This window comes from Numenius arquata, chromosome Z, assembly GCF_964106895.1.
Source record: "Numenius arquata chromosome Z, bNumArq3.hap1.1, whole genome shotgun sequence".
Lineage (NCBI taxonomy): Eukaryota > Metazoa > Chordata > Aves > Charadriiformes > Scolopacidae > Numenius > Numenius arquata.
Window position 1 is genome coordinate 29,508,220 of NC_133616.1, and position 27,543 is coordinate 29,535,762.

Sequence of the window (27,543 nt, forward strand, 5' to 3'; positions counted from 1 at the left end):
TCGTTCCACCAAGTTTCCGTAATTGCTACTATGTCGTAGCTTTCCTGTAGCATGATGGCTTCCAACTCTTCCTGTTTGTTTCCCATGCTGCGTGCGTTGGTGTAGAGACACTTTAGTCGGTCTGCTGGCTGTGTCTCCTTCTTAGAGGGGCACTCCACTGATCCCCCGACATGTTTTGTGCCAAATACACTTCTGTCCCCTATTGTCTCAGGGGATCTTGGTCCCTCTCTGCAAGACCATGCCTTTGTTACAGTATTTACAGCATCTCCCACTTCAAGTGAGATGGCAGGCTGAAGGCTCTCCTTAGGCTTATTTCTGCTGGACTTGTGTTTAACCCCTTCCCCCTTCGAGCCTAGTTTAAAGCCCTTTCAACAAGCCCTGCCAACTCACATGCCAGTATCTTTTTCCCCCTCTGAGACAGATGTATTCCATCTGTTGCTAGGAGACCTGGTGCTCTATAAAGTTCCCCAAGATTAAAAAACCCAAAATTTTGTTGGTGGCACCAGTTTCTGAGCCACTTGTTAATCATGCATATTTTTTTATTCCTCTCGGTATTCCTACCTGCGACTAAGGGTACTGATGAGAAAATTATCTGTGCCCCCGATCCCTCAAGCAGTTTCCCCAGTGTCTTAAAGTCCTTTTTGATTGTTTTTGAATTTCCAGTGTTGACTTCATCGCTACCCACCTGAATAACTACTAACGGATAGTAGTCAGAGGGCTGTACCAGACTTGGCAGCCTTCTGGTAATGTCTCTGACCCGGGCCCCAGGGAGGCAGCAGACTTCCCTGTGGGAAGGATCCGGCTGACATACGGGACCCTCTGTTCCCTTCAGAAGGGAGTCACCAATAACAATAACCTTCCTCTTTTTTTGTAGTGTAGAGGTTCTGATGCGAGGGGGAGACTGATTTGCTTTAGGTGACTCCCCAGATGGCGCTTCTTCTACCTTCTCATTTGCCTCACCCTCAACCTCCAGTGCCCCATACTTGTTGTGCAGGGGTAAATGGAGAGAAGAGGGGGCTGTGAGGGTTTTCCCTTGCCTCTTCTAACAGGCACTTGTATCCATTCCTCCTTCTTCCTTGGGTCACCTCCCTCTGCTACAGGGGTCTGCAGTGCCTGATACCACACATCTAGTTCTTGTTCGCATTCCCTTATGGATCTTAGTCTATTGACTTCTTCCCTTAGTTCAGCCACCATGTTAAGCAGGTCGCTGATCTGCTCACTCCTAACACAGGTGGTGTCTCTGCCACCCTCTGTTGCAAGGTTCCAGCACTCACTGCAGCCAGTTGCCTGGGTGCCTGCATGTTTGTGTGGGGCTTCAGTTTGGGTACCCACAGTTTTTTTAATAGCCTTCGGCCGAGTTCCAACCATGATTCAAAAAATCTCTTCTGCCAAGTGACTGCTTTTTTTTCTGTGTGTCGCGCGCGGCCTGCCAGACCGGTCGGCTGCCGCCGCCTCGCCGACCGACCGAGTGTCTGCTCTGACCGCGTTTAGTTCCCCGCGGCCGCGCCCCCTCCGCGCCTGATTGGCTGACGCGAACTTCCGGGTTCCGGCTGGGGCTCGGGCTCGGGCTGTGGGTGGGGGGTCCCTGAGCTCGGAAACCCCTCCGTACAGCGCCATCCAACCCTCCCCGCGTGCTCACCTCAGTCCTCGTCGCCGGTGCTGCCGGTGCTGCTGCCGCCGCCTCGCCGACCGACCGACTGAGTGTCGGTAGTTATACCTTGTATAACCTATATATCAAGTAGTTATACCTTGATTTCTCCTAGTACACAATGTTTGTGCATTAGTAGCTCAATTACTGTTCAGCTTTAAGTGATCCTTGCCAGGATTATTCAAGCATGTCTGAACTCTGAAGATGAGTAGCAACCGATGAACTCTATGCTTGTGTAAGAGTTGCTATTCAGTGTATGCTTTGCACCCTGCCATTTGAAGTAAATAAACGTTGGATCTTTATAGCCTTTTGTCGTAATAGTGAAGTTGGTCTGGTACCCCCCATCTCCTGGTACTGTCTAGGTGTAAATATAGTACTACCTACCTAGGCTGCCTTGTTAGCATATACTTGGGATACGCTAGTTAGAGCTGCTCTTTGAAATGCATACATTTTTTGCAGTTCACTGTCAACTTAATGACCCAATTGAAAATAAGATCTCTGGAATTCTGAGATGAAGATGAGCAAGTACATCAAAATAGCATTAGAGAAGATTTAATGCAGCATTCAGTCTCCTTTGTGGTCTCTTAGCATCTAGTGCTAACCAGCCAAAAGTTGATACCTTTTGGCCAAGATGGAGGCAAGCTGATGAATCCCATCCCCAGAAGTGACCTCGCTGAGGAGAATGAGTGTGGCAATTGAGCCAGTTTTAGAACTGTGACTTGAGACCAAATGGCAGCTACATGTTATTATATCCTTACTTAGCTTTTCCCTATTTTAATCCCCAAATGAGTAGAAGTGTGGAACTTCTCTGTGTTTTGTGGTACAGATTTTAAAACCCAGTGTGCCAATGTTGAAATACGGATTCAAGTTCAAAAAAGATGGCTGCATGTGTTCAGAACCCACAAACTTACTTGGAAATAAGTGCATCTATTTAGGAAGTGTCTGTAACTGTTAAAAATTTCAGGGGCAGGAGGGGGGAATAGATGGATGGGACACCCTAGTGTAGGCTGGGCAGGACCTCACTGTAATTCCTATTTAAAAGCAAGCAGGGGAAATAATTTTGAGTGTTTAAGAGTAGTGGCGGGACTGCAGAGCTTCATTGCAGAAGGAAAGGGAAAGCTAATGCCCTAAGAGGGGCATTTTTTTTGTTGTTGTTGTGAAGTTCAGCTTTTTAGAATTAAGGAGTGCAAAAATCAACTTTAGGAGCTACAGAGGCAAAACACCACTCCAAAAATCCCAGCGTTCCCCTTGAGCTGTTATTGGCATGAAAGTACTGAATCATTGTTGCTTTTTCTTTATTTTCAACTTTTTTAGCGTAGAATTGATGCTGTAAACTGGGGTTGCATGTAATTGAAACAGTGACATAAAAGATGCTGTCATGACAATTGTTTTTAACAATTTCAGAATCCCTCTGGAGTTTGGTCTCTTCTGTGTTTACTGCTCAATTAGCCCAGCTGCTATATCTGGTAGATTTCACATTTGACAAGTGAAATATCAACAGATTCTGTAATACTGTTCTGAAGTTCATTACAAATCAAAGACCATCTATAAAGACTTTCCTTTTCAGATTTCTAACCTTGCACCTTAGTATGTTTGTTGGAAAGAAGGGCCTCTTTCAACTGTCAGCTCTAGCCCAAACCTGTCAAAAAGCTGCAAGCTCCTAAATTGATTATTTCTTTAGTTTGATGATTCTTCTGATGTCCATGTTTCTGTTTGAAGTGAAAGCCACAAGGGCTAATCTCTTATGTCTTCTGTTCCCTGCTGGCCAAATGAAGCAGCAGGTGGATGGGAAAAGTTTCACATTTGGAACAAGATGAAGCTCATTACTGACCCATGAAGATTCCTTTTAGCAAGAACATAAGCGCCTAAAACTTAATTTTATGTGGCTGTTTCCTCATTGTTCTTAAAACCTTTTGAAAAGCTTCAAATGCTGTAGCTGTTGTCTCCCCAAGTTCTTAATAGTCTGATTTTTTTTTTTTTTTTTTTTTGTCCCCACCAAAGTCTCGCTTTATCATGTCAAAAAATCTAGCATAGCGTTAAATGCCATCTTCACAACCTGTACAGAAACTTCATAGAGGCATGTGTGGTCTGAACTGCATACATCTTTGCTGCAAGGGGCAGTGGCCTCAGGTCAGTTCTTGCCTATGCATCTGGGAGTATTTCCTCCCAGGTTATCCTGTTGCTGTCTGGGATAAGCCTTTTGAAAGAACACTTAAAGTAGTTTTCAAATAGTTTTTCCTTCAGCTGTGAAAGCTTGCACATATTAAAAGTATAGCCAGACCATTTGTTATCCTCTGAAACCACTTCCAGGACTTCAGAAAGATCTTCAACCAATCTTTTCCAAAACTACCTTTCCCTTTGAGACTTATAACACGACTTCTGTCACGTGTTAGTCCAAAGGAGTTCCAGGAATTTCATTCTTATGTTTGTTTCTGAACCCATGTTCAGTCTGCAAACCAACCTGTGCTAGATCCTAGGTTAGGAAGACAATTTTGCAATTTAAGTACTTGGACTAGGAGGCAAGAAAATAAATTTATTTTGTTCTTTTTGTGAAGTTCAGTTTAATTAAAAAAAAAAAAAGTGGATCATTAAGATCCAGCAACAGTAAAATAAGTATTTTCTATTAATGCATCTGATATTCTTTGCAGGACATAATATTCAGGAAAAATGCAGTCTTTAAGACTCCATAGATCTCCATAGGCTTTTGGGAATCTTTTCTGTTCAGTTGCAGTTATGAAGAGAACCGGATACAAACTACTTCTGGAGCTGTAAAATTGTGTTTTACCTCTGTCTTCATTTTTGCCCTTTGTGGGTTCTCCAGCCTATTGCATCAAAGGAAACATGATGCAAAATATCTTTTAGTTACTATGTGTCTTGTCCAGAATGTCCTTTGCTCTGTAATGTTGTCCTGTATTCTTGTGTATTTAACAAGAATTTTAACATTTTATTCCAAAGATAAATGATATATTGTGATTAGCTCAATGAAAAAGCTTAGGAAAGCTTTTTTCATCACTTGTCACTTGGAAGATTACTAGTTGTAGTAGTATCGAGTTCTTCTGTGTTCAAATTCATTAGAAGCAACTGTCAGTAGCATAACAGATTATGCTACCTGTTTTATTTTGTCTTGAGGCAAAATGGACCATGTAAAGTCAGTCCCAGTTTATAAGCAGCCTTCCCTGTTCCTGTCACCTAATTAGTTTTTTCTGGGATTTCTGTATGTGCTGGAAACAGGTCAGCCCAAAGAGTCACTAATTCTATCTGTTTGCTGGATCTCAATCAGCCAACCCCTACAGCTGATCACTGGATGACCTGCCATAGTGTGTAAGCTCTTAGTAGGTATCGTGGTCTTAGAATGTGTCCTTAATGTTTTGTGTAAATACAGTAACTTGTGAACACATGACTTGCCACTGGGTTGTAAGTTTATTGAATGACAGATTACCCCATTAATGCTTTTGTAGCATATTAAAGAAGAGGTGACTTGAGGTGGATACTCTTACATTTACTGAAGGTCAAATTTTGTACAGTGTTTAGTAAATTTAGAGCCAAAGCTGCCCTGAAGTGTTTGGGCATGATTATTTCCTTAACTGGAATTACTTTGTGCTTGATTTCTCACAACTGAGGCCTTCCTGCTAGCAGGAAGGAACAACTTCCCTTTGCATTTCAAAGCCGTTCAAATACCATTTGCAATTAAATGTGCTTCCTCTTTTTTATGCTTGCCAGTTCTTAGCAAAACAAGAAATTTTTTAAACCCTTACATATTTGAGAGGAGAAAAATTGGTATGAAACATGTGAAGGTATGTGAGATCTCATTTCCTCCTTCTGATTTCCTTCCTCTGATTCCTTTAGGCATTCTGATAACAACCATTGCCTCAAAAGGGGAATTACAGAATTGGCCTGAACTCTTACCAAAGCTTTGCAGCCTGTTGGACTCTGAAGATTACAACACCTGTGAGGTAAGAAGACTTATAGAAAATAGAAGATTATCATCTGAATTTGATTATTTTTATCTCTCTTCGTAGGCACTGTCTATATGTATAGGGGGTGTGTGTATACATGCATCAATGTTCTCCTCAGAAAACAGTAGCTCAAATTTGATACTTTTTCTTCTACCTGCATTCCATGTGCTTACTGTTCAAACAAATTTGTTTTCTTTGCATACAAGTGGAATAAGACTGCAGATGGGTAGTTATAGCGTCTCAGCTGAGAAGTGTCCTGAAGTTACCATTCTGTGATGCCTAAGCTTTTAGGCATCATCAGCATCAATCAAGTTGACCCTGAATTTTCTCTTACTTAAAAGTAGTATTCATTCGTCTTGTAACTTAATCTGGAAAAGTGATATGTCATTGCTATATCAGAGTGAAATGAACTGTTTTGTTCAGTTTGTAAGAAGGAAAATAAAGAAATACCAACATAACTGTTTTAAACTATGAGGAGAAAAAAAAAGCCTTTTCTGATTTAAAAAAATAAAAATCTGGGATCACACAATTTTAATTACTTGGTACTGTCTTCATTAAAGTGCATGAAGCACTTTGTATAAAGTAATCCTTAGAGACAGCATAATGGTCCAAGATGCCATGCAGTTTTGTAGTCTTTTAGTGCTGCTTTCTCAAGAAAAAGAAAAAAACCCACTTGAAAATGAAACTCAAATTGAGCAACATATCCAGAGTTCTGTTTTCCTTCATAAGAAACCGTGAAAGAAAATACAACTATATATGTAATTAAATTGGATACTTCTGCACCTGGACATTTATTTTTCAAATATGAACTAGATTTTAAGCATTTTTAAAAATATAACTGAATAGCATTGAATGCTAAAATTAAAATTACCACTTATCCATTACTGACTCACCCAGCTTGAGAGTTTACAGATGCCAGTATAAAGTGCTTAAATAAAAAGCCTTTAACGATGTTTCAGTTTAACTCCATATTTAATTAGTTACATTTACTGTGTTGTGCTGAAATTACCTGTTCTGTACAAAACCTGACATTTTGCTTTTTTCAGAATGTGAAAGAAGAGATTTATTATTTTTTTTACACAGGGTGCTTTTGGCGCTCTTCAGAAGATATGTGAAGATTCTGCTGAAATTTTAGATAGTGATGTATTGGACCGGCCACTCAATATCATGATACCTAAGTTCTTGCAGTTCTTCAAGCACAGCAGTCCAAAAATAAGGTAGGTTTTACCTGTTAAAATTTTATTTACATGAGCAGCAAGGTTGCTATTTTGTAGATCTCTTTAAAACACATGTCATTTTTAATGATCCACAGAGGTTCCACAGGGATCCACAGAGGTTCTGCACATCTGTAATTTCCACGTTTATCTACTTAGTTACTACAACAATCTCATCTCTCTGTACACCTTCCAAGTATACAATCAGCCTCTCATTTTGAAAATCGAATTGTTTTTGTGTATTATTATGAAAAAATCAATGCTGCTGTTAGAATTTAATATTCTGATTAGAAAAAAACAATTTTGCCTTCATTTTTTAATGACTTCAGCGATGGGAGAGCAAACAGGCTGCAAAGCTTTGGTAAGAGTTCAGGCCAATTCTGTAATTCTTCCAGGAATGTCTGAACAGAAGACAAGTTTGGAGTTACATTAGTAAAAATACTTTAATGGATCTTCAAGGGCTTTTACAGGTAGTTTTGCCTTGTGCCTTTACTTAGGGAATTTGACTTTTGTATCTCTGAGAATGAAAAAGACCTGTCAGTAATGGCTTTGCATGACATGAAATAGAAGAACCAATGCTTCACTTTTTACTATGTTTCTATCACAAGTATTTTAGTATGTATCCTCCTGCAAAAGTGTGTTTGTTCTAAGCTACAGCTATATTATTGACATATATCGGTCTCACTAAATACTAAAAGTATTGCAAAGGCAGTTAGTTGCTTAAGAACTAAAAAGAGCATGCTAAAATTTCACCATGTTGACTGTATGGAATTGTTAACATCAGTAATCATGACATACTCGAAAAGGAACACCCTTACATACTCTTTGGAACAAATATGCCAGATGTAGTCATCCTATTCTGGTTTCTACTTACTGAATACTTCATTTTAAAATATTTATTAGGTATATCAGAGTAGGAGGTGGCACTTAAAATCTGGTATAGTAGTTTTGCTTGGCAATACTATAGATATGCAGATTTGTTCCTCCTTGCCTCTGGATGATGTTTGGACAATGTAATTTACTAATGTTTTTGATGTCTATGTACAGTTTAGAAATTTTTTTTAACTAATGAAAAATATGTATTTTAATTGTTCCATTTGTAGGTCCCATGCTGTTGCCTGCGTCAATCAATTTATCATCAGCAGAACTCAAGCTCTTATGTTGCACATAGATTCTTTTATTGAGGTGGGTGTGCATTCTTGCATAGGGCGTTAAGTCAAATTATAAACCTGATTTATTTTGAATTACGTTTTGTAACCACTTCTACCCCCAGACTCTCCATTTCTGGATGCCCATTCTTAGCTTCAGTCCCCCATGGATTGAATTTCATTCTGTAGGCGTGTGCTCGGAGTTGATTAGTCTAAGCACTCTCCAAGACCAAAAAATAATATTTTGAAAGATGCTTCCCCTTCATAAGTAGAGGAAACTCTTGTTGCATAAAGGAGTAATAGTAATGGCAGCAGTCTGTCACTTACCTGTGATTGAAAGTGCAGTACAAGGATCATCATGTCAGTGAGTCCATCTGGATTTCTCTGAATACTGCTATTGAATGTGGATTAGAATGGCGGTATTTTGGGTTGGCTAGAGTATTTTATTTGCTGCTGTTATGCACTGACAGAGTTTTCTGGCTTCAGAACTTCATTTATGTTTAGGAGAAAAAGTAATCCAGGAAATACTGTTCTTGTGCCAGTGCTAATATTAGGCAGTGTTTTTGTTATGTATACAATACAAATTGAAAGTCTGAATGTTCATTTGCTAAACTTTGTCTTCAAGAAATAAAATAGTATTCTGAGATGTGGGCTGGGAGAGTACAGAAGTACATAATTGCATACTTTAGTTTGCCAGTAATGTCAATTTAAATGCAAATTGAACTAGATGAACTGGGGGTTTTTCAACTGATACTGCTTTCCAACAGAATCTTTTTGCACTGGCTGGTGATGAGGAGCCTGAAGTACGCAAAAATGTGTGCCGTGCTCTGGTAATGTTGCTAGAAGTTCGAATGGATCGCCTACTTCCTCATATGATTAGTATAGTTGAGGTGAGTCTCATGTCCCAGAATGCACGCTGAAAAACCTGTTTGCGGTTGCAGAAATAATAACAAATAAAAAGCATTTATCAGAACAGGTATGTTACTCTTGCATTTGCCTGCTCTTTGTTTTCCTTCAAGACTGAGATTGTAAAACTTTCTTCTTAGCTGATTGCCAACTTGACGTTGTGTTTGGCAGGCAATGCATATGGCATTTGTTTATTCTTCATTAAGTTGATTGATCCTGGCCAGCATCAGCTATACTGTGGAGCAGCCAGGCATTGCTTTGACCCCAATTGAGAAGACTATGTTAAAAATCTAGTGCTAGTGTTGATACTGCTTCAGTTTACGCATTGAAGCTGTCACTTTTTTGGGATGTGTTGACCATAACAAGGATAAGGCATGTTATTTTACATAGCTGAGATGCTCTTTGAGCTACTAACAATGTTGCCTCCCATTCAGTTGCAGAGGTAAATGTTATTTGATAGTTCCTTTACCATTCCAGATTAGTGCAGACTTGTCTACTGGAGGACCAATCAGCTCTGGTTTTTTGTCTGCTCAACTGTTTGAGCTATGAGTAGTTTCCACATTTCTGGGAAATACTGCAATTTCTAGGTAGCATTTATGTGTGCTAGTTGCGAGACTGGAAATATAGCTAAGATCATAATGTTCCTCATGCAGATTTCATGTGGACAAGCGGGTCATAAGCTAGTGTCAAATTCCGGAAGGACTATGTCCAGACAACACAAACAAGATGTGAAGGTTTTTTTGCTCCTCTACACAGGCATTAGAAATGGATAAAACTGAGATGACCTTTCACAGCCTGGGCCTGCTATCTAATCTTCCTAAATGTCTGGAATTCCATGACACTGGCCTTGGCAGACATGATCTCATATAACACAGGACAAGCAAGAATTGTTGGTACTTGGTGGTGGGGTTTTTTGTTTGGTTGATTGAGAGATTTTTTTTTTTTTTTGAGGCAGATAAAACTTTGGAGATGGTATTGTCAAGAAGTGACAACTTCTCTGGCTCTTCTGCCTCCCAAGATCAGTAAGGAATTTCTGGACTTTGTAGGCAGAAATGATGTCACCAACCAGAAAAAGATCCTTCTCACTGTATCTGGTCTTTTGCTGTTGGGAAAATTATTACTAGGCTTCCTCTCTACCATAGACAGTAGTGGTGATTTTCTATTCTGTAACAGAAAGTTTATATTTTTTTGTTTGTTTTGGGGTTTTTTTTGTTGTTTTTGTTTTGGGACTACTGTTACTGATTTCCCTAGTTCTGTATACACCCTGGTATGTGGAAATGTAATATCCCAAAACTGACTGTTGTTCAGCATTCAAATGAGTCAGGTTTTGCACCTTTGAGGCTTTGATTTCCAGGCCATGTATATGGCTATCTGACACCACTGACTGCAAGTAGCCTTTTCAGTCTACTGCTATCTAACTTAATGGAACATATAGTATAATACTTATAGAAGATACTTGAAGAGGAAGTGACAGTGTGAGGGGCATCTTCAAACAGATTACTGGTGGTCATTCTATTTTTGTCTTCCTGGCAAATAACAAATCCACCACAAAGTAGTGGATTTTCAAGCCCTCTGAGGAAAAAATGCCTAATCTCTTAAGTGCATTAAGGAAGCTTTGCTTGCAATAAGTGGGACATTTTTCAACTTCTCTGAGCTGCAATCTGTTGAAAATTCAGAATAGAGCAGTATTTCTGTTACTGCAGGGTCTTAATCAAAATAGCGAACCTTTAGGAAAAGCCTGCAAGTTAGTGCAGTTCTGTAGGAAGGGGTGCCGTTCACAGCAAGTCTTGCATCCCTGAAATGCATAGGGATAATAAAGGTCCCTCCATTCTATTTAGTTTCAAGAATAAAATGGTATTCTGAAGCAACTGGCGAGGGATTTCTTTTGCTATAAATCCATGTATGAGGAAAGGTAACTGCATGGACTTTCACGAGGTTTTCTAAAATGAATGGAAGAACCAGCTGTTTCAGAAATAAGAGCTGGCATGGAAGAATGCAGAAATTACTATTTTGGAAGTTACAAGGGTCTTCCCTAAATTTTTCTGGCACTTGTGTATAAGCAACTGATGTAGCAGTAGTCTACTTAGGCTTTTTGTTTCTGCAGGTATTTAATTATTTTTGGTTGCACGAGGATTTAATTTCAATAGCAAGCTTAAAGATTTGATACTGAATCTCTGAATTACCATTCATGCTAGAAAAATGTGAGATTTTTTTTTTTTCCTCCCTGTTATCGGTTCTACGTAATTGCATCCTGCCAGGTAATCAAGATTTGGAAGGGAAGCTTCTTTTATGGTACAGGAAATAAAAAGTATTTCCATCTTACTAAGGGTATAGTTGTAACTTTTTATTCAAAAATGCAAAGGGGATACAAAAAATTTAAAAGAAAATCTATTTACAGGAAACTTCTGTTTATGATCTTGGGTCTCTGCAGTTTCTTGGTAATAATGTTCTCATGTAAGCAATTAAGAAATTTAGAATCTGAATCATCTAGCATTAAGAAAGAAGTATTTTAGCTTATTATCATGATAACCTTTAGTAGTCTCTTCTCTGTTTTTCCTCCTTGTCTCAAAGAAATAAAATTGCTATGGTATCATAGTCTGGTTTTGTGAACAGTTTTCAGTGTCAGTAGCTTCTTCTAGTCAGTTAAAACTTGTATCTTATACAAGTAATTTATTTTTATTTTGTGTAGTACATGCTTCAAAGAACCCAGGACCAAGATGAAAATGTGGCTTTGGAGGCTTGTGAGTTCTGGCTGACTTTGGCTGAACAGCCAATTTGTAAAGATGTATTATGTCGGCATCTTACTAAGTAAGTATTAAGAAATGCAACTCCTATTTATGTTGAAATAGTCAACTTTAAACTTCATTTGACTTGTTCCTGTCACTAATGCTGGATCAGTCCATGGTCATTATTCGCTTGATTTGGCTTGTAATACATATTTTTATGGAATTATTTTTTTTTCTGTGGAGAACACGGTCTTATCTGAAGAATTTTACTTTTTTACCTTGGTATGTTTTTTTGCTGTACATCTGTAGCTTGGAGCCATAGCCAGTTTAATAACTAATTAAATCCTAATACAGGTTATTCAAGATCTCTGCAATGTTGGGGACTTGTCTTACTGGAGTAATCATGAAAGGATAGGAGGGTTTAATGTAGTTAGGCTCCCAGCTTTAAGAGCAATGAAGTAGAGTCTTCAGCCACAAGTAAATAAAGTGACAAGTACTCTTGGTGAGAGCCAACTTTTGTCATGTGTATTATGGGAGTTTGAATTTTAACTGAAAACCTTTGGACTTAATTTCTGAAAGGTGCTTCAGAATAAATCAATAATATGGAAGAATATTTGTTTTTTAAAGGTTAAAATTCAGTTATGCTATCTGGCTACCTCTAGTTAAAAGTTTCTAATTTGAAATTAACACTTCTGGTTACAAGGTATTGATGAACCTTGTGACATGGAGCTTGGTTTAGGTACTAGCTTTTGTTACCAGGCTAAGGGTTTTTTTTTCATTATTATTTTGGATTCAGAGGGTGAGGTTTACAAGCAAAAGTAACTGAGAACTGGCTTGGGGCTTTTTGTGTTATTTTGACAATATTTTTATATTTCTTTGTAGGCTGATACCTGTGCTGGTAAATGGTATGAAGTATTCAGAGATTGATATTATTCTGTTGAAGGTAAGCATCAATTTCTTTTACTCTATAAGAATATCTGGTTAGCTTCTGACCTATAAATCAGAATGATTCAGATCAGAATTGTGTGCTGTTCCAAACAGTAAATGCGACTGCTGCCATGTTTGTTGGAAAATGATCTGTGGGCTTTTCTGCTTTGCCCCTGTCTCCTCCCACCCAACTTAGGCAGAACTGGGATACTGTTACCTACGAACTACTGCAGCAATGCAGCCTAAAAAAAAAATGTTCAGAATGAGTTCTAATGCCTTGTAGATTTAATACATGGCTTTTTCTGTCACTACCTTTAAGAATGTGTTTGCGTACCAGAATTTATCACCTCTTCTTTCTATTTCATTGCCATCAAGAGTAATTTTTTAAAAAGAAGGATACTTTGTGCATGAGCTTACCTCTCTTGCTTCTGTCTTTCTGTCATTTTTCTGGTAGAGAGGCAGCAACAGAATGTAGAAACAATGGCGTTTTTAATTAGCTGGGCAGCACAAGTGGGGTGTGCATCTTCTATCTGCATATAAAATCTTGAACTACATTCTTAACTTGCTTGAGCAGTATAGTTGGACTAGTTTATCTGATAAAACGTTTTGATGACAGGGGGATGTTGAAGAAGACGAGGCTATTCCAGATAGTGAACAGGACATAAGACCTCGCTTTCATCGTTCTCGGACAGTGGCTCAGCAACATGAAGAAGATGGTATTGAAGATGACGATGATGATGACGATGAACTTGATGATGATGATACTATTTCTGACTGGAATTTAAGTATGTCAGTGATGTGTAAAATGTTTTAAAATGAAGCTACTTGCATAATACAAGAACCACAGTAAAAAGAGTACTATGGGTATCGGAATACTGAGGCTTTGCTTTTGAATACAAAAAGAACTATCTGCTGACATAATTGGTGGATGGGGTAGACGGGGAGTCTTTCAGGTGATACTTTGACTATGTAACTGTGTTGGCAAAAGCTAGCCATCTGTAATGTATAACCTGTTCAACTTCAGTTTAAAAAAAAGAAAAGATCTTACTCATTGATAGCTGGAGGAAACTTGGTAATGCTTTCTTTTACTTCAGTCTTCCCTCTACAATTGGTTTGTGTGTTTTGGTTTGGTTTCTTTTTTTCCCATGTGAATATGTTACTACTGATGGCCATTACCGATAGTTCTTTTCTATGCGAGGAATTTGCTTCTAACCAGAATATAGTACTTCAGTTACAGAGATGAGGTAGCTATGAGGAAATCACAGTTCTGATGGCCTAGTGAAATCCTGACAACAAATCTGACTTAAATATACTGTGCAAGCAGCCTCATTGTAGAATAATGTCTTGGGATTTGGACACATCCACATAAATGTCTTTTTTTTCTTCAAAGCCCCCAAGTTTTCACAAAAAATGAATGTATCTTGAAGTTTATGGTCAAACAATTTTGAGACTAATAATTATTATTGTTGTTGTTATTGTTATAGAAAAATGAGTGTGAATATGCTTGTTTCTGTAAAGATTCTTTTTTTTAAAAAAAAAGCATAGTTTTAGATTCATAATGCTGTTCTTGTCAGTCCGGTGAGTAGAGGTTGAAGAATTAAATACATATTTTCTGAAAAAGATACCTGAAATGACGAAGGGTGTCCTGTGGCCCAAAGTTTTGATTAAGATGCTGAGGAAGATAAAGTTGTCCATGAATGATGGCCAGAAAGAGAAAGAGCAGAACAGTTAAGAAATCTGTATTGACATACATTATCTGGACTTGAGAGAATTTGGATTATTTGAATATCAAAATTGTATGCCCTGTTTCTTATTCGGTGTTGTATATTTGACTTCAAATTTGAACAGAGAGGAAGCATCAGTGCAGCCTGACAATTGGCAGCATTACTTACTAATGAGACCAGTTGGATCCTTTATGACAGATTGAAAAGGAACTGAGACCATAATAAGCAAAAAGTGCAATATAAATTCTGTAATCCGAGAATTCTTTATAAAACAACCTTCGCATTATTTTTTCTAGACATGACAACATGACAGCAGAAAAACAGAGTAAGGATTTCTGAATCATGTTTTATGGTCATTCCTGTTTTTTTCTGTGGGCTTTTGTTTGCTAAAAACATGGTATTAAAACTTTCAAACAAATTCTGAGGTGTTCCTCTTCATATTGGCGCATCACAGAATAGGACTAAGGGATAAAAGCTCAAAGCAGAGGCCAGCAAATACCTTTCAGTCTCTAGAGTTGGATAATTTTGCCTTTTTTTTCACTTTGAGACATGGATCATATTTGAGCATTTTCCTTTGAATCAAGTGCTAGCATTTCTAGGCCATTTCTCTTTAGTTTCTCCAAGATGTTACCTTCTGTCTTCCTTAGTGTTACACCGGCCTGAAATCACGTAGTGTATATAATGGTGCAATTTAATGGTGTGGTTCCTGTGAGTGAGAGTTTTAATATCCCAAATGTATGAGTCCTTTTAGGGACTATTTAAGTGCTGCAAAACTGGCTTTTTAAGAGCTGTGACGTTACACCAGAGCACAGTGGATCACTGTGTATTGTAATGAAATAGAAGCATCTTTCCTCCTAATGGCTTGAATCTTCACTGGCAGCTCGAAGTTAAAATTAGAATTTTATTGCCTAACTACAATTACTTGTAAAATAAGCAGAGATTAACACTGTTAATTCCCCTCAGGGAAATGTTCTGCTGCTGCTCTAGATGTCCTAGCCAATGTATTTCGTGATGAACTTCTGCCACACATCTTGCCCCTTTTGAAGGAATTGCTCTTCCATCCCGAATGGGTAGTAAAAGAATCTGGTATCCTTGTTCTTGGAGCAATTGCTGAAGGTAAGGCATATGTGCATATGAGGTTGCTGAATTTTTGATTGGTTCTAAAGCAGCTCTGTGATTACTTATGCAAATGAGTATATGTCCTTAACTGGTTTGGTTTTGGTGATTAATCTCAATGTCTACTAATAGGTGACTGCAGTTACTTAATTTTTCATTTTCAAATCTATGCATGTTTGGGAGACTAAATAGCTTAGATAATTTCTTTTATTTCTCCCTTTCTTAATTCTGCAGCATATATTTAATGGTGTCTCATTAAACACTAGCTTGATTTCTTAGAAGAGGAATATTTAATAAATTTGAGCCTTCGTTTCTGAAAACACTTGAATGAAATGTGAGAAGACTACTGCTGTGACTGCAGTACCCGGAGCTGCTTTTTATGGATGGTTTTCCAATTTAAATATGATAACTTCTTTTCCTTTGTACTTACCCATGGTCTTGCTTGGCTTTTTGCCTGCATTTCCAGCATCTCTGTCCCTTTTGCAAGCTGAAGGAATACATTTGGGTCCATGTGTGGATTATCTTTTTTTTTCCCATAGTGCCTAGCGAACATACTTTTTTCTCTGTTGCTAGAAAACATTTTTTTGCTTTCAATTTTAAGTCAAGCAAGGTAAAAGTTAGTACATCTGGCAAATCTCAGTGTATTACTGCCCTTCCTGACTTGAAACGTGTAGCTTTTATCGCTGGTCAGTATTTGTGTGTTGTTAGGGGAACACAAGAGGAAATTTAAATTTCTTAAGGAATCCTTTTTAATCATGTGAGGATTTGTTGTCAAGACCAAATCTTTCTCTGCTTCGTGTTTTGGTTACTCTGAGTAGACTGACGTAGAACCTCCAAGCTTTATGAACTTATTTTATTTGGACGTACTTGCCATACTCCATTTAATAAAGCAGAATTTCTGGAGATTGGGGAAGCACTGAAGTAGAAATGCAGTTGAAATAAATGTAAGTTTAATTGGGGGATTTTAATTATTGTTTATGTAAGTTTTCTTTTTAGGACAATATAAATCAGGTGGACTCATGTTGTATATTGTTAAATTGACAGGGAATGAAAATAATGTCCCTTCTAGGAGTGAGAAAACAATAGAGCTTTTTGTTAATTCTGGTACTGCAATAGCTGTATTTTTCCTTCTAGGCTGTATGCAGGGTATGATTCCATATCTTCCTGAGCTGATCCCTCACCTAATTCAGTGCCTGTCTGACAAAAAGGCTCTTGTGCGCTCCATTACATGCTGGACTCTTAGTCGCTATGCACACTGGGTAGTTAGTCAACCCCCAGACACATACTTGAAGCCATTAATGACCGAGTTGCTAAAGCGTATCCTGGATAGCAACAAGAGAGTACAAGAAGCTGCCTGCAGGTAAGCCAAAGCTTCAGCAAAAAGCAGTATTCTTGACAATGCTTTTTCATGGGAAACTGTTTTAATGCCTTTATCAATGAATGTATGACTCCATTTCTAGCTCTTAATGTATTTCTTTCTCTTTTAAATTGGAGTAGCTTCTTCTGGAGTAGTCACAAATTACTCCAAGTTGTAATAACCTGAAAAAACTTAATTTGTATTTCTCGTCTAGCTTGTTTTCAGAGTATTATGAGTCACCAAACTAAATAATTTATTGTAGTAAAAGAAATTATGTTTGTGACGTCATATAGTTTAAATATATGATGTTTCGTTGACCAGAAATCTGGCTTTTTTTAATATGCCTATGAACAAGGGCAATACTAGTTGCAAAGGAAAACTGTCCTATCATTGAATTACTGATGTTGTTTATATTTAGCTCAGGGTTACCAAAATATTTGGGTTATGATTATTTCAAGGGATAATCTCTTTTTCTTGAAGGGAGATTCTGGGAGGTAAGATTCCCTTCTCCCCTTTGCTGACATTTAAAATAAATAAATAAATGTCTCCATTAATGGACATACCATTAATGGAATGGGAGCGGGTGGACCTCTGTGCAGGAACCTCTTCAAAGGAAGCTTATACATGTCAGTTTGCGTGGGGCAGGAGTGTACACAGCAGACTGCCAAGAAGGTTTCTTCATAAAGCAGAGTTAGATCTGCAGCTGATTTTATTCTTAACACTTGAAATATGTAATAATAATATTATTGTTATTATTTTTACACCCCACCCCCAAATATTACTAGCACATGAGGACAAGGCTGAGGTCAGAGCTCTTGTAGCTAAGCTTTGCACAAAAAGGGTAGATGTATCCTTGCCTGACAACAGATACTATGAATTTAATGAAATGAACTTAGTAAGGTTTGAGTATTAAACACTGTTTCCTTTTTTTCTCTAAATCTTTTCAAACACTGGGCTAGCAAATTGTTGGTCTGTGATGTCTGCCCCATTCTGTCTTCTGTTCCTTCCTGAGTGAGCAGGAGAATGGTGATATGAGACTACTTGCTTCACGCATTTTCAGATCCAAGGAATCAGATTATGTACAGATTCTATAAAAGAAAAAGAAAACGCCACCACAACAACAAACAAACCCCACTCACTTCTGTTCATACTTTCCTTGTCCAAAACATTGTTGAAATGTGCGTGTAGTTGAACACAGCTGTGTTGCAGTTGTTAAATAACCTCATGTAGTGCTTATGAAAGAGGTGCAATGGGCAGTGGATACTGTGAAGGTAATAAGAAAAAGATAAAATAGAAATATTAAAAATAATAACACATCTGATTATTTTTTTATTTGACATTCAATACCAGATTTATATAGTGTTTTGAAATGCATTCTTTAGAGCAGATATTCATTAAAATTACTGTTGTAGCTAAAAAATAAACTGACTGGAAAATTCCACTTTAAGGAAAATGTAGAGCTGTTACAAGTCACAGCATACTTACTAGCTTTCTAAATTGCAAGAATATACAATGATCCTTCTTGGGGAGGAGGAGCAAAAAGCTGCATCCCTACAGTGAATAGCTGCACAGATCATTAATGTCTACCAATTTGAAAATTGGTCATATGATACTGTATATTTTCATCGCTAACTTCTGTGTCATAGCAGATGTCTAACTTTCATTTCTGTACTATCAAGAAACTGCTCCTTTAGTTGGTGACACCCGAAGATATATTTTACTGAAACATGTTTTCCTGCTCACATTGTATGCCTTTCTGAAAGAATACTTCATAATAATATAATTGAATCAATAAATAAAATAAGAATGCTAGCCACTAAGTGTTCACAGTTGCATTGTGTTAAGAAAAAGGCATTTCTGTGTTTGTTAGCATGTTAGTTGGGGATTGTTCAATTCATGAGGAGATGCATGCATTTTTAGCGCAGGGACAGGCTAATAATAAACTTGTTGACACAAGCTAGGCTAGTAAATCTCCAGTTGCTCGTAATTTTTTCCTTTCCTTAATGTTTCTCTGAAGCAGCGTATCTGGTGTGGGAAGAGTTTTTTGTTTCTTTGGGGAGGGTTTTTTTAATGCTGCTGTTAAAACACTTGACAGACAACCTGACAAGTTTCCATGATGCTGTGATGTGTGCTTTGACCGTGACTGGCTAAAATTCTTCATTCCCTGTCTTTGCTTTTAGTTTCCATGTCTTTTTGTATCTGTTTTTCTATGTAGTGAGCTGCTGAGATTACAGGCTGTTGTTGGCGTTGTACTTGCACAACAGCACTAGGGCTTCTAGGTGCAGCTACAGCATACATTAAAGATAGTGGGCCACTTTTAACATCTTTTGTAACAGTTCCTACTATTTAATTTAGTATATTGTCATTTGTGTACAGTAGTACTATTCTTGGTGGGGGCTTCCTGCATATACATCACAGGTTTTACAGCAATATTTTTAAATTTTGTTCATCACAATGTAAGAGCTGAATCCGTATATGCTCAATCAAAATAGATTGAGGTTATGTCAGTAATACCATCTTGAAAACATATCTTGGACAAATTTGAGGACTAAATGCAGTTTTTTGTTTAAACAGAAATGGGTAGTGTGGGGCTTTTGGGGGTCATCTTGTTTTGTTTTTTCCAAAATACTAACTGACCTGTTTGTGATTTTTTTTGTCTCTCAGTGCCTTTGCTACTCTAGAAGAGGAGGCTTGTACAGAGCTTGTTCCTTATCTTGCATATATACTTGACACTTTGGTCTTCGCATTTAGTAAATACCAGCATAAAAACCTGCTCATCCTTTATGATGCTATAGGAACTCTAGCAGATTCTGTAGGACATCATCTAAATAAACCAGTGAGTATGCCTTATGTTCTGTAGAAGCACTCATCATAATTGAAAAACTGGTTCAGTGTTTTTTGTAGAGTGCTTACAATTTATAAAACAGAAATGCTGATATTTCTGTGTATGTTTCAAAAATACTGAATATTTACAGATAAAATGCATAGACTGCATGTAATTTTCCCACTGCACAAATATTCACCATTTTGAATAAACGATTAGGTGTATCGTGGCTTCTGAAATGTGCTTCTCATTGTGATATATTTTTTTTTACCTCGTGCTCAGAATTTGTCAGCTCAGAGGAGGTACATAGAGAGACTTTACAGAAATTTGAGAAATGTGTGTTTTAATTTCTAACGATCACACTTTTCTCTGTAACGACTTCAAGCATAGCTAAGCTGCTCTGTATGTTTCTTTCTAATGTATAGGAGCAATCATCACTAGAAATTCCTTTATCAGAGAGTGAGACAGGCATTCATTTTATATATAAAAACACAATGCTTTGGATAAAATACAGATAGCAGGCAAATCAATGTACACTAAAAAAAACCCCAGTATATTAACTAATAGAATATGCATACATGTCACGTGTGCATCTTCTTATGATAGTTATTGAAACTTGTTTTATTTCTCCATAGTGCTTCACATGAGCTAGACACACTAGAATGAAACAATTTGAGTTGTTTCCATGGCATTTTACTTGCCAGCTGAGACCCCACACCATCAAAGGACCTCTTTTTCAGTCTGTCTCTTGCCCTGGCCACCTTGACATTTGACAGTACCAGAAGGAAGCTAAATGGGAGCTCCTGGTCGTGGTGGAACTTTCTTCAGTCACTTAGAATTTTGTTTCTTTGGACATAGCATTAGCTGGCAGCATCTGTTGGCTCCTTAGATACTTTCTGGGAGCAACAGCGCTGTAGGGATGCCTTGCTCAATGTCCTTGTGACTGTGGCTGTGCAGTGGCAGGGAAGATGAAACAGCTTTATACAGAGGGGGTAAGTGTGTCCTTCTGGAGGGATAGGGAAATACTTTATTCCTGGATGGCTAGTAGCTTGAGGAAGAAGTTTCAGGAATTTAGGGGGATAGGATCGGCATCAGGGAAATGGGAAGTGGTTGATAAAAGTAGGTGGCAGATGCAGAGTCAGACCGCATTGCTACTGAAAACGTTTTCCATAGGCCCTGAGGCAACCATGTAGATTTGTAACAACGCAGGCCACTAGACTGAAAAGAAACTTGGAGGAAAAGATTCACTCTGCAAAGGTACTTAATGTGCTTCAGCAAAAAATCTTAAGGCACAAATTGTAAATTCTAATACTAAACTATTTCTATGTATTGCAACAGTGATTGAGTTACAGTGCAGGTTTTGCTGAAAAAGTGGAATATTTATCAATTCTTGATATGTCAATTTTCTAGCTTTGAAATAAAATAGTATGTAGTGAAGTGTTTCAGCAGCTGATGGATTTTCATCCTAAACAGGAATATATTCAGATGCTAATGCCTCCATTAATCCAGAAGTGGAACATGTTGAAGGATGAAGATAAAGATCTCTTCCCTTTATTAGAGGTAAATGTTAAAATTTGAATATTTTTTGCCATCTTATTTTAGGAATTATACTTTCTACTAACGATGCTCATACTAGGAAGTACGACTATAAAAGCTAACAGTGCTAGGTATTTCTCATTATGGAGAAATTATTCTGACTGTAGCTAGAAAGTTTTGTTACTGAGGAAATGTCATTAGGTTTAGCAGAAATCTTCCAGATTTTTTTTTCTGCCATTCTAGAGTGTTTTCTTTGATGGGATTCTTTTAGAAAAAAAAAAAAAAAAAAAAGAAAAGAAATGTTCCATCCTCCTTTTATTCTTGTCTTCTCTCTCCTTGCTCTCCCTTCATCTCTTTTGTCAGACAAGCTGAAGGTATGAACCAGACCATGTAGTCTATTTTCTGTACTTTCCAAGTGTGAAGCAGCAAAGCACCTCTAGAAAAATTAGTTTCATAACTCTTAGGTAATATTAGGGCTCGTATGTGGTCAAGATACTGAAGCTTAGTCTAAGTGCTGGTTGAAATATTGTACTGTTTTTGTATGCAGTTTCTTGACTACTTCTAACCAGGTGCTTCTGCTGAGAAATTTTCTCACTGGCATGTGTAGGAGAGAGTAACAACTTGCTGATAGTTGCCTTGGTTCAGCTAATGGTACTGCCTTTCTAGGATGTGTTTTCTTAATCAGTTACATGTGGGGACACTTAAAATGCTGGTATCTTTTAATTTATCTCTCCCAAGTAAAAGGCTTTTCAGAGATGTGAGGAAAGGTAGTGACAGTTTTCTCTTTTGCTTGTATTTCCAGTGCCTGTCGTCAGTTGCTACTGCCTTGCAATCTGGCTTTCTTCCATACTGTGAACCTGTGTACCAGCGTTGTGTAAATCTGGTGCAGAAGACCCTTGCGCAAGCCATGGTATTTTTCTATTGGTAGTCCAATATTTTCAGAACATCTCCTTAAATCAACGTATTAACTGTGTAAAGTTACAGGTTTGCAGGGAAATTTGTAGTATAACCATTGAATATCTAAATGAAGCTGCAGTTCTGAAACTCTTTTTATGCATAACCCTAAAAAAACCCTAATACTCATTTTGAAAATGCATATTTATTTGTTGCAGTTGCATAATGCTCAGCCAGACCAATATGAGGCTCCAGATAAAGATTTCATGATTGTGGCTCTTGATTTACTGAGTGGTTTAGCTGAAGGACTTGGAGGCAACATTGAACAGCTAGTGGCTCGCAGCAATATCCTGACACTAATGTACCAATGCATGCAGGTGAGATGAGTAAACTGTTTGATCCAAGGATTTTGTTTCTTAAAAGAATGAGAAACACTTATAGAATTGTCACTTTTTTCTTCCTCTCTTTAGGATAAAATGCCTGAGGTACGGCAGAGTTCTTTTGCATTATTAGGTGATTTGACAAAGGCGTGTTTCCAGCATGTTAAGCCTTGCATCGGTATGTTTCTTTCACATATTAAACAATTAACTTGTTCTACAAACTGATCAGAGGCTGCTTTTGCCATTGTTAAGCTCCCTATTCTGTTGGTGGCCTTTTCATGGTGTTGTAAGTTTTCATTTTCCTTTATCAGCAAGGGTCTGTAGTCTTTTGTCCTTCTAATTGTGTGTTTAAAAGACATGTTCTTATTTTTATAGACTGCAAAAATTCATTTTTGCCTTTGATTTTTATAATGTAACAAGCTACCTGTTGTGCTGGAGTACAGCAAAACAGATGGCCTTGGACTTTAATTGGAATAGTTTCTTGCTTTGGTAAATTATTGAATTTGGAGCTTTTTTGTTCTACTAGAATCTGTTGTTACATAAAAATTTATATATATATAAAAATATAGAAGTATATTTTATATTGTTTTATATTTTAAAAATATATTTATATATTTATATATATATATAAAAATTTGAAAACTTGGCTACAGGATAGGTTTTGGTTTGGGTTTTTGCTTTGCTTTTAATTTCAGTAGGGAAGTAGCATCCGTTACATGCTTTCATGATATTTGCTGTCTCTTCCCACAGATAATCTTGAGATATGCTTAGCTTGCCAAATGAATGCTTGGATAGGCTTGAAATTTAAAATTTATTTGGCAGGTGTTATAATCTATCTTTGATTTTTTTTTATTTTTTTTTTTTAATTTAATCAATGATGTGACTGCCTGATAGGCTTTGTTTTTTTAAGCATAGCTGAATACATAGCTATCCAGGTGATTTGCAGGTTGTTCAACTGTATTATAAAACTACAAGTACTTGTAGCTGCCTTTTCTTCTTCTCTCCTCTTCCTCTCTCTTCCTGGCACCCCAGTGAGGGAAGGGGAGAAAAAAGGATTCTAGAGTTACATAAAGATGAAGCCTATTAGAAACATTTTAAAATCATAATTTGAAAAGATTTGCATTGATCTGCTTAGGTTCTAAAATCCAGGTTAATCTGATATATAGCAGAAATACAGCACTTGTTAATTCATGTGTAACACTTTCCAAGCATTTAAATAGGTTTACATGATTTATTTTTTTTTAATTTCCCCCCACCCTCTGATTTCACAGTAATGGAACAAGATGGTTGTATTGTGCGATGAGATTTTAAAATATTGTTCTTTCTAGCTGATTTCATGCCAATTTTGGGAACCAACCTAAACCCTGAATTCATTTCTGTGTGTAACAATGCCACTTGGGCAATTGGAGAAATCTCCATCCAGATGGGTAAGATTTAGTTTTTGTTTGAATCTCTGCACATTTGGCATGTTTGTTTGGGTGGTTTGGCTGGGGGGGGGGAAGGGGGAGTGTTTAAGTGATACTTTCATGTTAAAATTTAAATTATATTTGAGATTCTTCTCTTTGTTAGTAAGTTCAGTGTACCTGACCTATTTAGATTATGCATATTAATGGTCATTTTCTTCTGAATCTTTTTCTTTTTTTTTTGGCTGTTTCAGGTATAGAGATGCAGCCTTATATTCCAATGGTGTTGCACCAGCTTGTAGAAATAATTAACAGACCCAACACACCAAAGACGTTGTTAGAGAACACAGGTACCCAAAAATTGAACCATACCTGGTGAAGGGATTTAGAGATATTTTTTTTTTAATAATGATTTAAAACGTTGTGTAGGGGAACCACACCAGAACAGATTTTATTGCTATGTATTTGGCTTTTATAAGCAAAAGAAACTCTGTTTTGCAGAAGCTCTTACAAGTCTCAGTCTTGCAGCAAACTATCTATCATATATCTAGATTCTTAAAGTTATTCCTTTCTCACTTTTATGACATTTATTATATTTATCATCTGTTTAAGTAATCTTCCAGTTTTATTTGTGTATTGAATATGACAAATGTATACAGTAACACTTAAAGACTTTGTTCACACTGTATATGCATGTCCTTACATGTGTACTGTATATATGTGTCTAGTGTTTGAAACAAATGTAATTGGCATATACAAAACAAATAATGAGCTCTTTGAATTTACAAAAAATGCACTTTTTTTTAGAGAGAAAGTTGTAATATCACCCACAAAAATCTAGATCTGTGATGGCAGTTTTACCACAACATAACTGAAATTATGTATAACTTCTATTACCTGGTCACTTGATAATAAATATCTGAAAAGAATTCTAATATGGCATGCACGTTTTCTGTTCTGGTCCACAGCTTTGCTTTCCAAATTGAGAGCAATCCCAAAATGCCTTACTGAATCGGAATTTCTGAGGCTTGTTTCTTTTGCATTTATAGAGGGCACGTTCTGGTATGAAGAGCACCTTCCATACTTCAGCAAAACTTTATTAATAATTTGATAGGTTTCTAGTTGACTATGTTACTAACTGAAAATGTTTTTTCATGTTTTCTTTTTCCTGTTTGAAAACTGTCTTGTAAGAAAATAATGGTTTAGTAATTACACCTGACATGATTGAAAATGATGCAAATTCAGTGGTGCAGTTATGTTTTTTGAGCTAAGCAAGAGATAAATTGGAGAGAGATTTTCCATGCACATTTTTTGTCCAGTATTCTCTAAACTTAAAAGCTGCACTTTCTGTGCCCCCCTTTACCCCTGTATAGTATGGAAGGTGAACTTGAATGAAAAATTACCTAGTTGTCTGGCATATTATAGGTACTACTTCTTGAAAACATAATTTTGGAGCAAATACCTACTTGTTGTGAAATACACTATGAAATAGTATAGCAATATAAATTTTCTTTCCCCCTGCCTCTGCCCTTGACCCCCTGCCTCTGCACTGATGGATGTGTAATACTTGTAGCTGAGAGGCATCCAGTACTTAAATGTTTGCTTCCATCATTGTTAGAGAATTTTTGGAAGCATCCAAACACTGACTTTTTTTTTTTTTTTTTTTTTTTTAGTTCTCTCAATAGTTACTTTAAATGTGGATGCATAACTGCAAATAAATGTTGAGTGTGGTGTACTTATAAGTTTGTTGTGGGATATTGTGCTGCAGGCCACTAGTATGTACAAGAATATTTCTGTTTTCTGCTTGTTTTCTGCTTTAGCTTGGTACGTAATAAGCTGTGAAAACACTTCTCCTGTAGAAACATGAGATCATCTTAAGTAATTGCATAGAAAATAACCAGTACCTGCCAAAAAGTTGAGCTTTGACAGAGATTGCTATTCCTTGTACAGACCATAGGTGACAGAATTTACAGATAAAACTAAAAAGTGTATTTTCATTTGAAAGTAGCTCTTCAAATGCAGTTTTATAAGTTAGATCTGCTGAAAATTTTAGATGCTGCATGTTGAACATCAGGGCAAAACAGTACATAACCAGTGAGCTGCAGCTTTCATGGAATTAGTATATTTCAAACTGCTAGTATATCCTACACCAAACTTTTATTGGAGAAAGCATCATCTGCTTTATTGCATGTTTCATGAAACTGTTCACAAATGCCTGTTAATTAGAGTGTTGCATAGTATGTCCCTTGAACATAGGTTTCCTTTTCTCTGCTTCATTTAAATCTGCTGGATTTTAGTATTATTCATGTATTTTGCTTCAAGTAATCCTGATACATTATTGCCCACCCTCTCCTTTTTCTAAAGATTAATATTTCGTGAGTTGAGCAAACACCATTAAAACACATTTGCTTGATGATATTTTCTTCAGTCTGTCCCTCAGAACAAAGGACCAAACTACCTAATCATGCGATAAAGTAATTTTGCTTTTCATGTGTCCTTATGCCTTGGTAGCAGAAGTCAGATTCTTATATGACTTCTATGAGGAAGCCTTTTGTGAACTGGAGAAATATTTGGATCAAAGAATTAATTTTCTGCAGCCAGTTGCTGTGGGTTAACAACCACTTTAAATTAAATTCTCTACAAGCTTATGAAAAAGACAAATGTTTGATTCTCTTTGAGAAGTGTTTCATCTATGTAGCATTTTTAGGTCGACTGCAATATTTTCCGTGTAAAAGTATTTTAAAATGTATTTTATTGATAGAATAGATCTAAAAATCTTGAATTCTGAATATTGAAAAAAATAAAATGTTTAGAATACTTGATACTAAAACTGAAAATGATTAATTCATTTTTATCAAGAATTTTCATAATAGTACATTTGAATAAAAACTTCAAAATGTATGGTAGGTAAATTTACTGTAAGAGATTACTCTGAAGAGGGCAGAATGACTGCTTACATTAGAAAGCCTTTGGATTTTAAATTGTGTTTTTGGTGTTCTCTCATTTACTTCTTTAATTTTTCTTTTGCCCTGGAGAGTATACCATATATGTTGCTGCCTCTTATTTAGGGGGTGGTAATAAACAGCACTGGTGAAATCTTATGTTTATTATCATACACAGATTCTGTTGGTTTCTGTTTCTGAGTTATTTGTTGTTTTTTCTTTATTTTTTCTCCTCCCCCCTCATTTGCTCATGTCTTGGTTGGCGTTTGGTGGTGTATAACCGTGATTGCGTTACCTTAGCAATAACAATTGGTCGTCTTGGTTACGTTTGTCCTCAAGAGGTGGCCCCCATGCTACAGCAGTTTATAAGACCCTGGTGTGTATTATTCAATCTTTTTTTTTAATTCATTTTTTCTTCACTCTCTTTCTTTCTTTCTTTCTTCTCTCTATCTCACTTTTAGATATATTTTCAGTTGGTTACAAAATCTCAATCCTTAATCATTGCCAACCATGTGACTAATCTTGTCCTATCAGGTTTGTGAGTTTTTAGTAGCACCGTCATGTATTCTTTATGTTGTGGCTAACGACTAATTTATGCATGGGATAAGATTGTCACATGCTTGCTGTGTTAAAGCTTGACTATGAAATAGCATTTTAAAATCCACCAGAATGATAATACAATGCATGCATATACTGTAAAATTTAAACCGTGCATTACTTTCTTAAAATTCAGTCTGAGGCTTGAATTGGTGTAAGGAATATATGTTTATAGATTTGTTATGTATAAAATAGCTTGCTTGCTGCTGTAAAAGTTAAATAACTGTTCTGTAAGTGGTATCTGA

At 36.9% G+C, this 27,543-nt stretch overlaps 1 protein-coding gene across 1 annotated transcript in view; it reads left to right on the forward strand.

Moving 5' to 3' along the window:
* The window catches only part of TNPO1 (transportin 1), a 56,802-nt gene that overhangs the window by 20,176 nt on the left and 9,083 nt on the right, over nucleotides 1-27,543 (forward strand). The window contains exons 5-21 of the mRNA XM_074166899.1: nucleotides 5,495-5,601; nucleotides 6,688-6,821; nucleotides 7,922-8,003; nucleotides 8,734-8,856; nucleotides 11,562-11,680; nucleotides 12,481-12,541; nucleotides 13,142-13,310; nucleotides 15,213-15,365; nucleotides 16,500-16,725; nucleotides 19,387-19,558; nucleotides 21,020-21,106; nucleotides 21,885-21,992; nucleotides 22,195-22,353; nucleotides 22,447-22,534; nucleotides 23,685-23,783; nucleotides 24,014-24,109; nucleotides 27,002-27,077. Of these exons, the coding sequence (XP_074023000.1) occupies nucleotides 5,495-5,601; nucleotides 6,688-6,821; nucleotides 7,922-8,003; nucleotides 8,734-8,856; nucleotides 11,562-11,680; nucleotides 12,481-12,541; nucleotides 13,142-13,310; nucleotides 15,213-15,365; nucleotides 16,500-16,725; nucleotides 19,387-19,558; nucleotides 21,020-21,106; nucleotides 21,885-21,992; nucleotides 22,195-22,353; nucleotides 22,447-22,534; nucleotides 23,685-23,783; nucleotides 24,014-24,109; nucleotides 27,002-27,077 (2,059 nt within the window). The remainder of the gene's footprint in view (nucleotides 1-5,494; nucleotides 5,602-6,687; nucleotides 6,822-7,921; nucleotides 8,004-8,733; nucleotides 8,857-11,561; nucleotides 11,681-12,480; nucleotides 12,542-13,141; nucleotides 13,311-15,212; nucleotides 15,366-16,499; nucleotides 16,726-19,386; nucleotides 19,559-21,019; nucleotides 21,107-21,884; nucleotides 21,993-22,194; nucleotides 22,354-22,446; nucleotides 22,535-23,684; nucleotides 23,784-24,013; nucleotides 24,110-27,001; nucleotides 27,078-27,543) is intronic.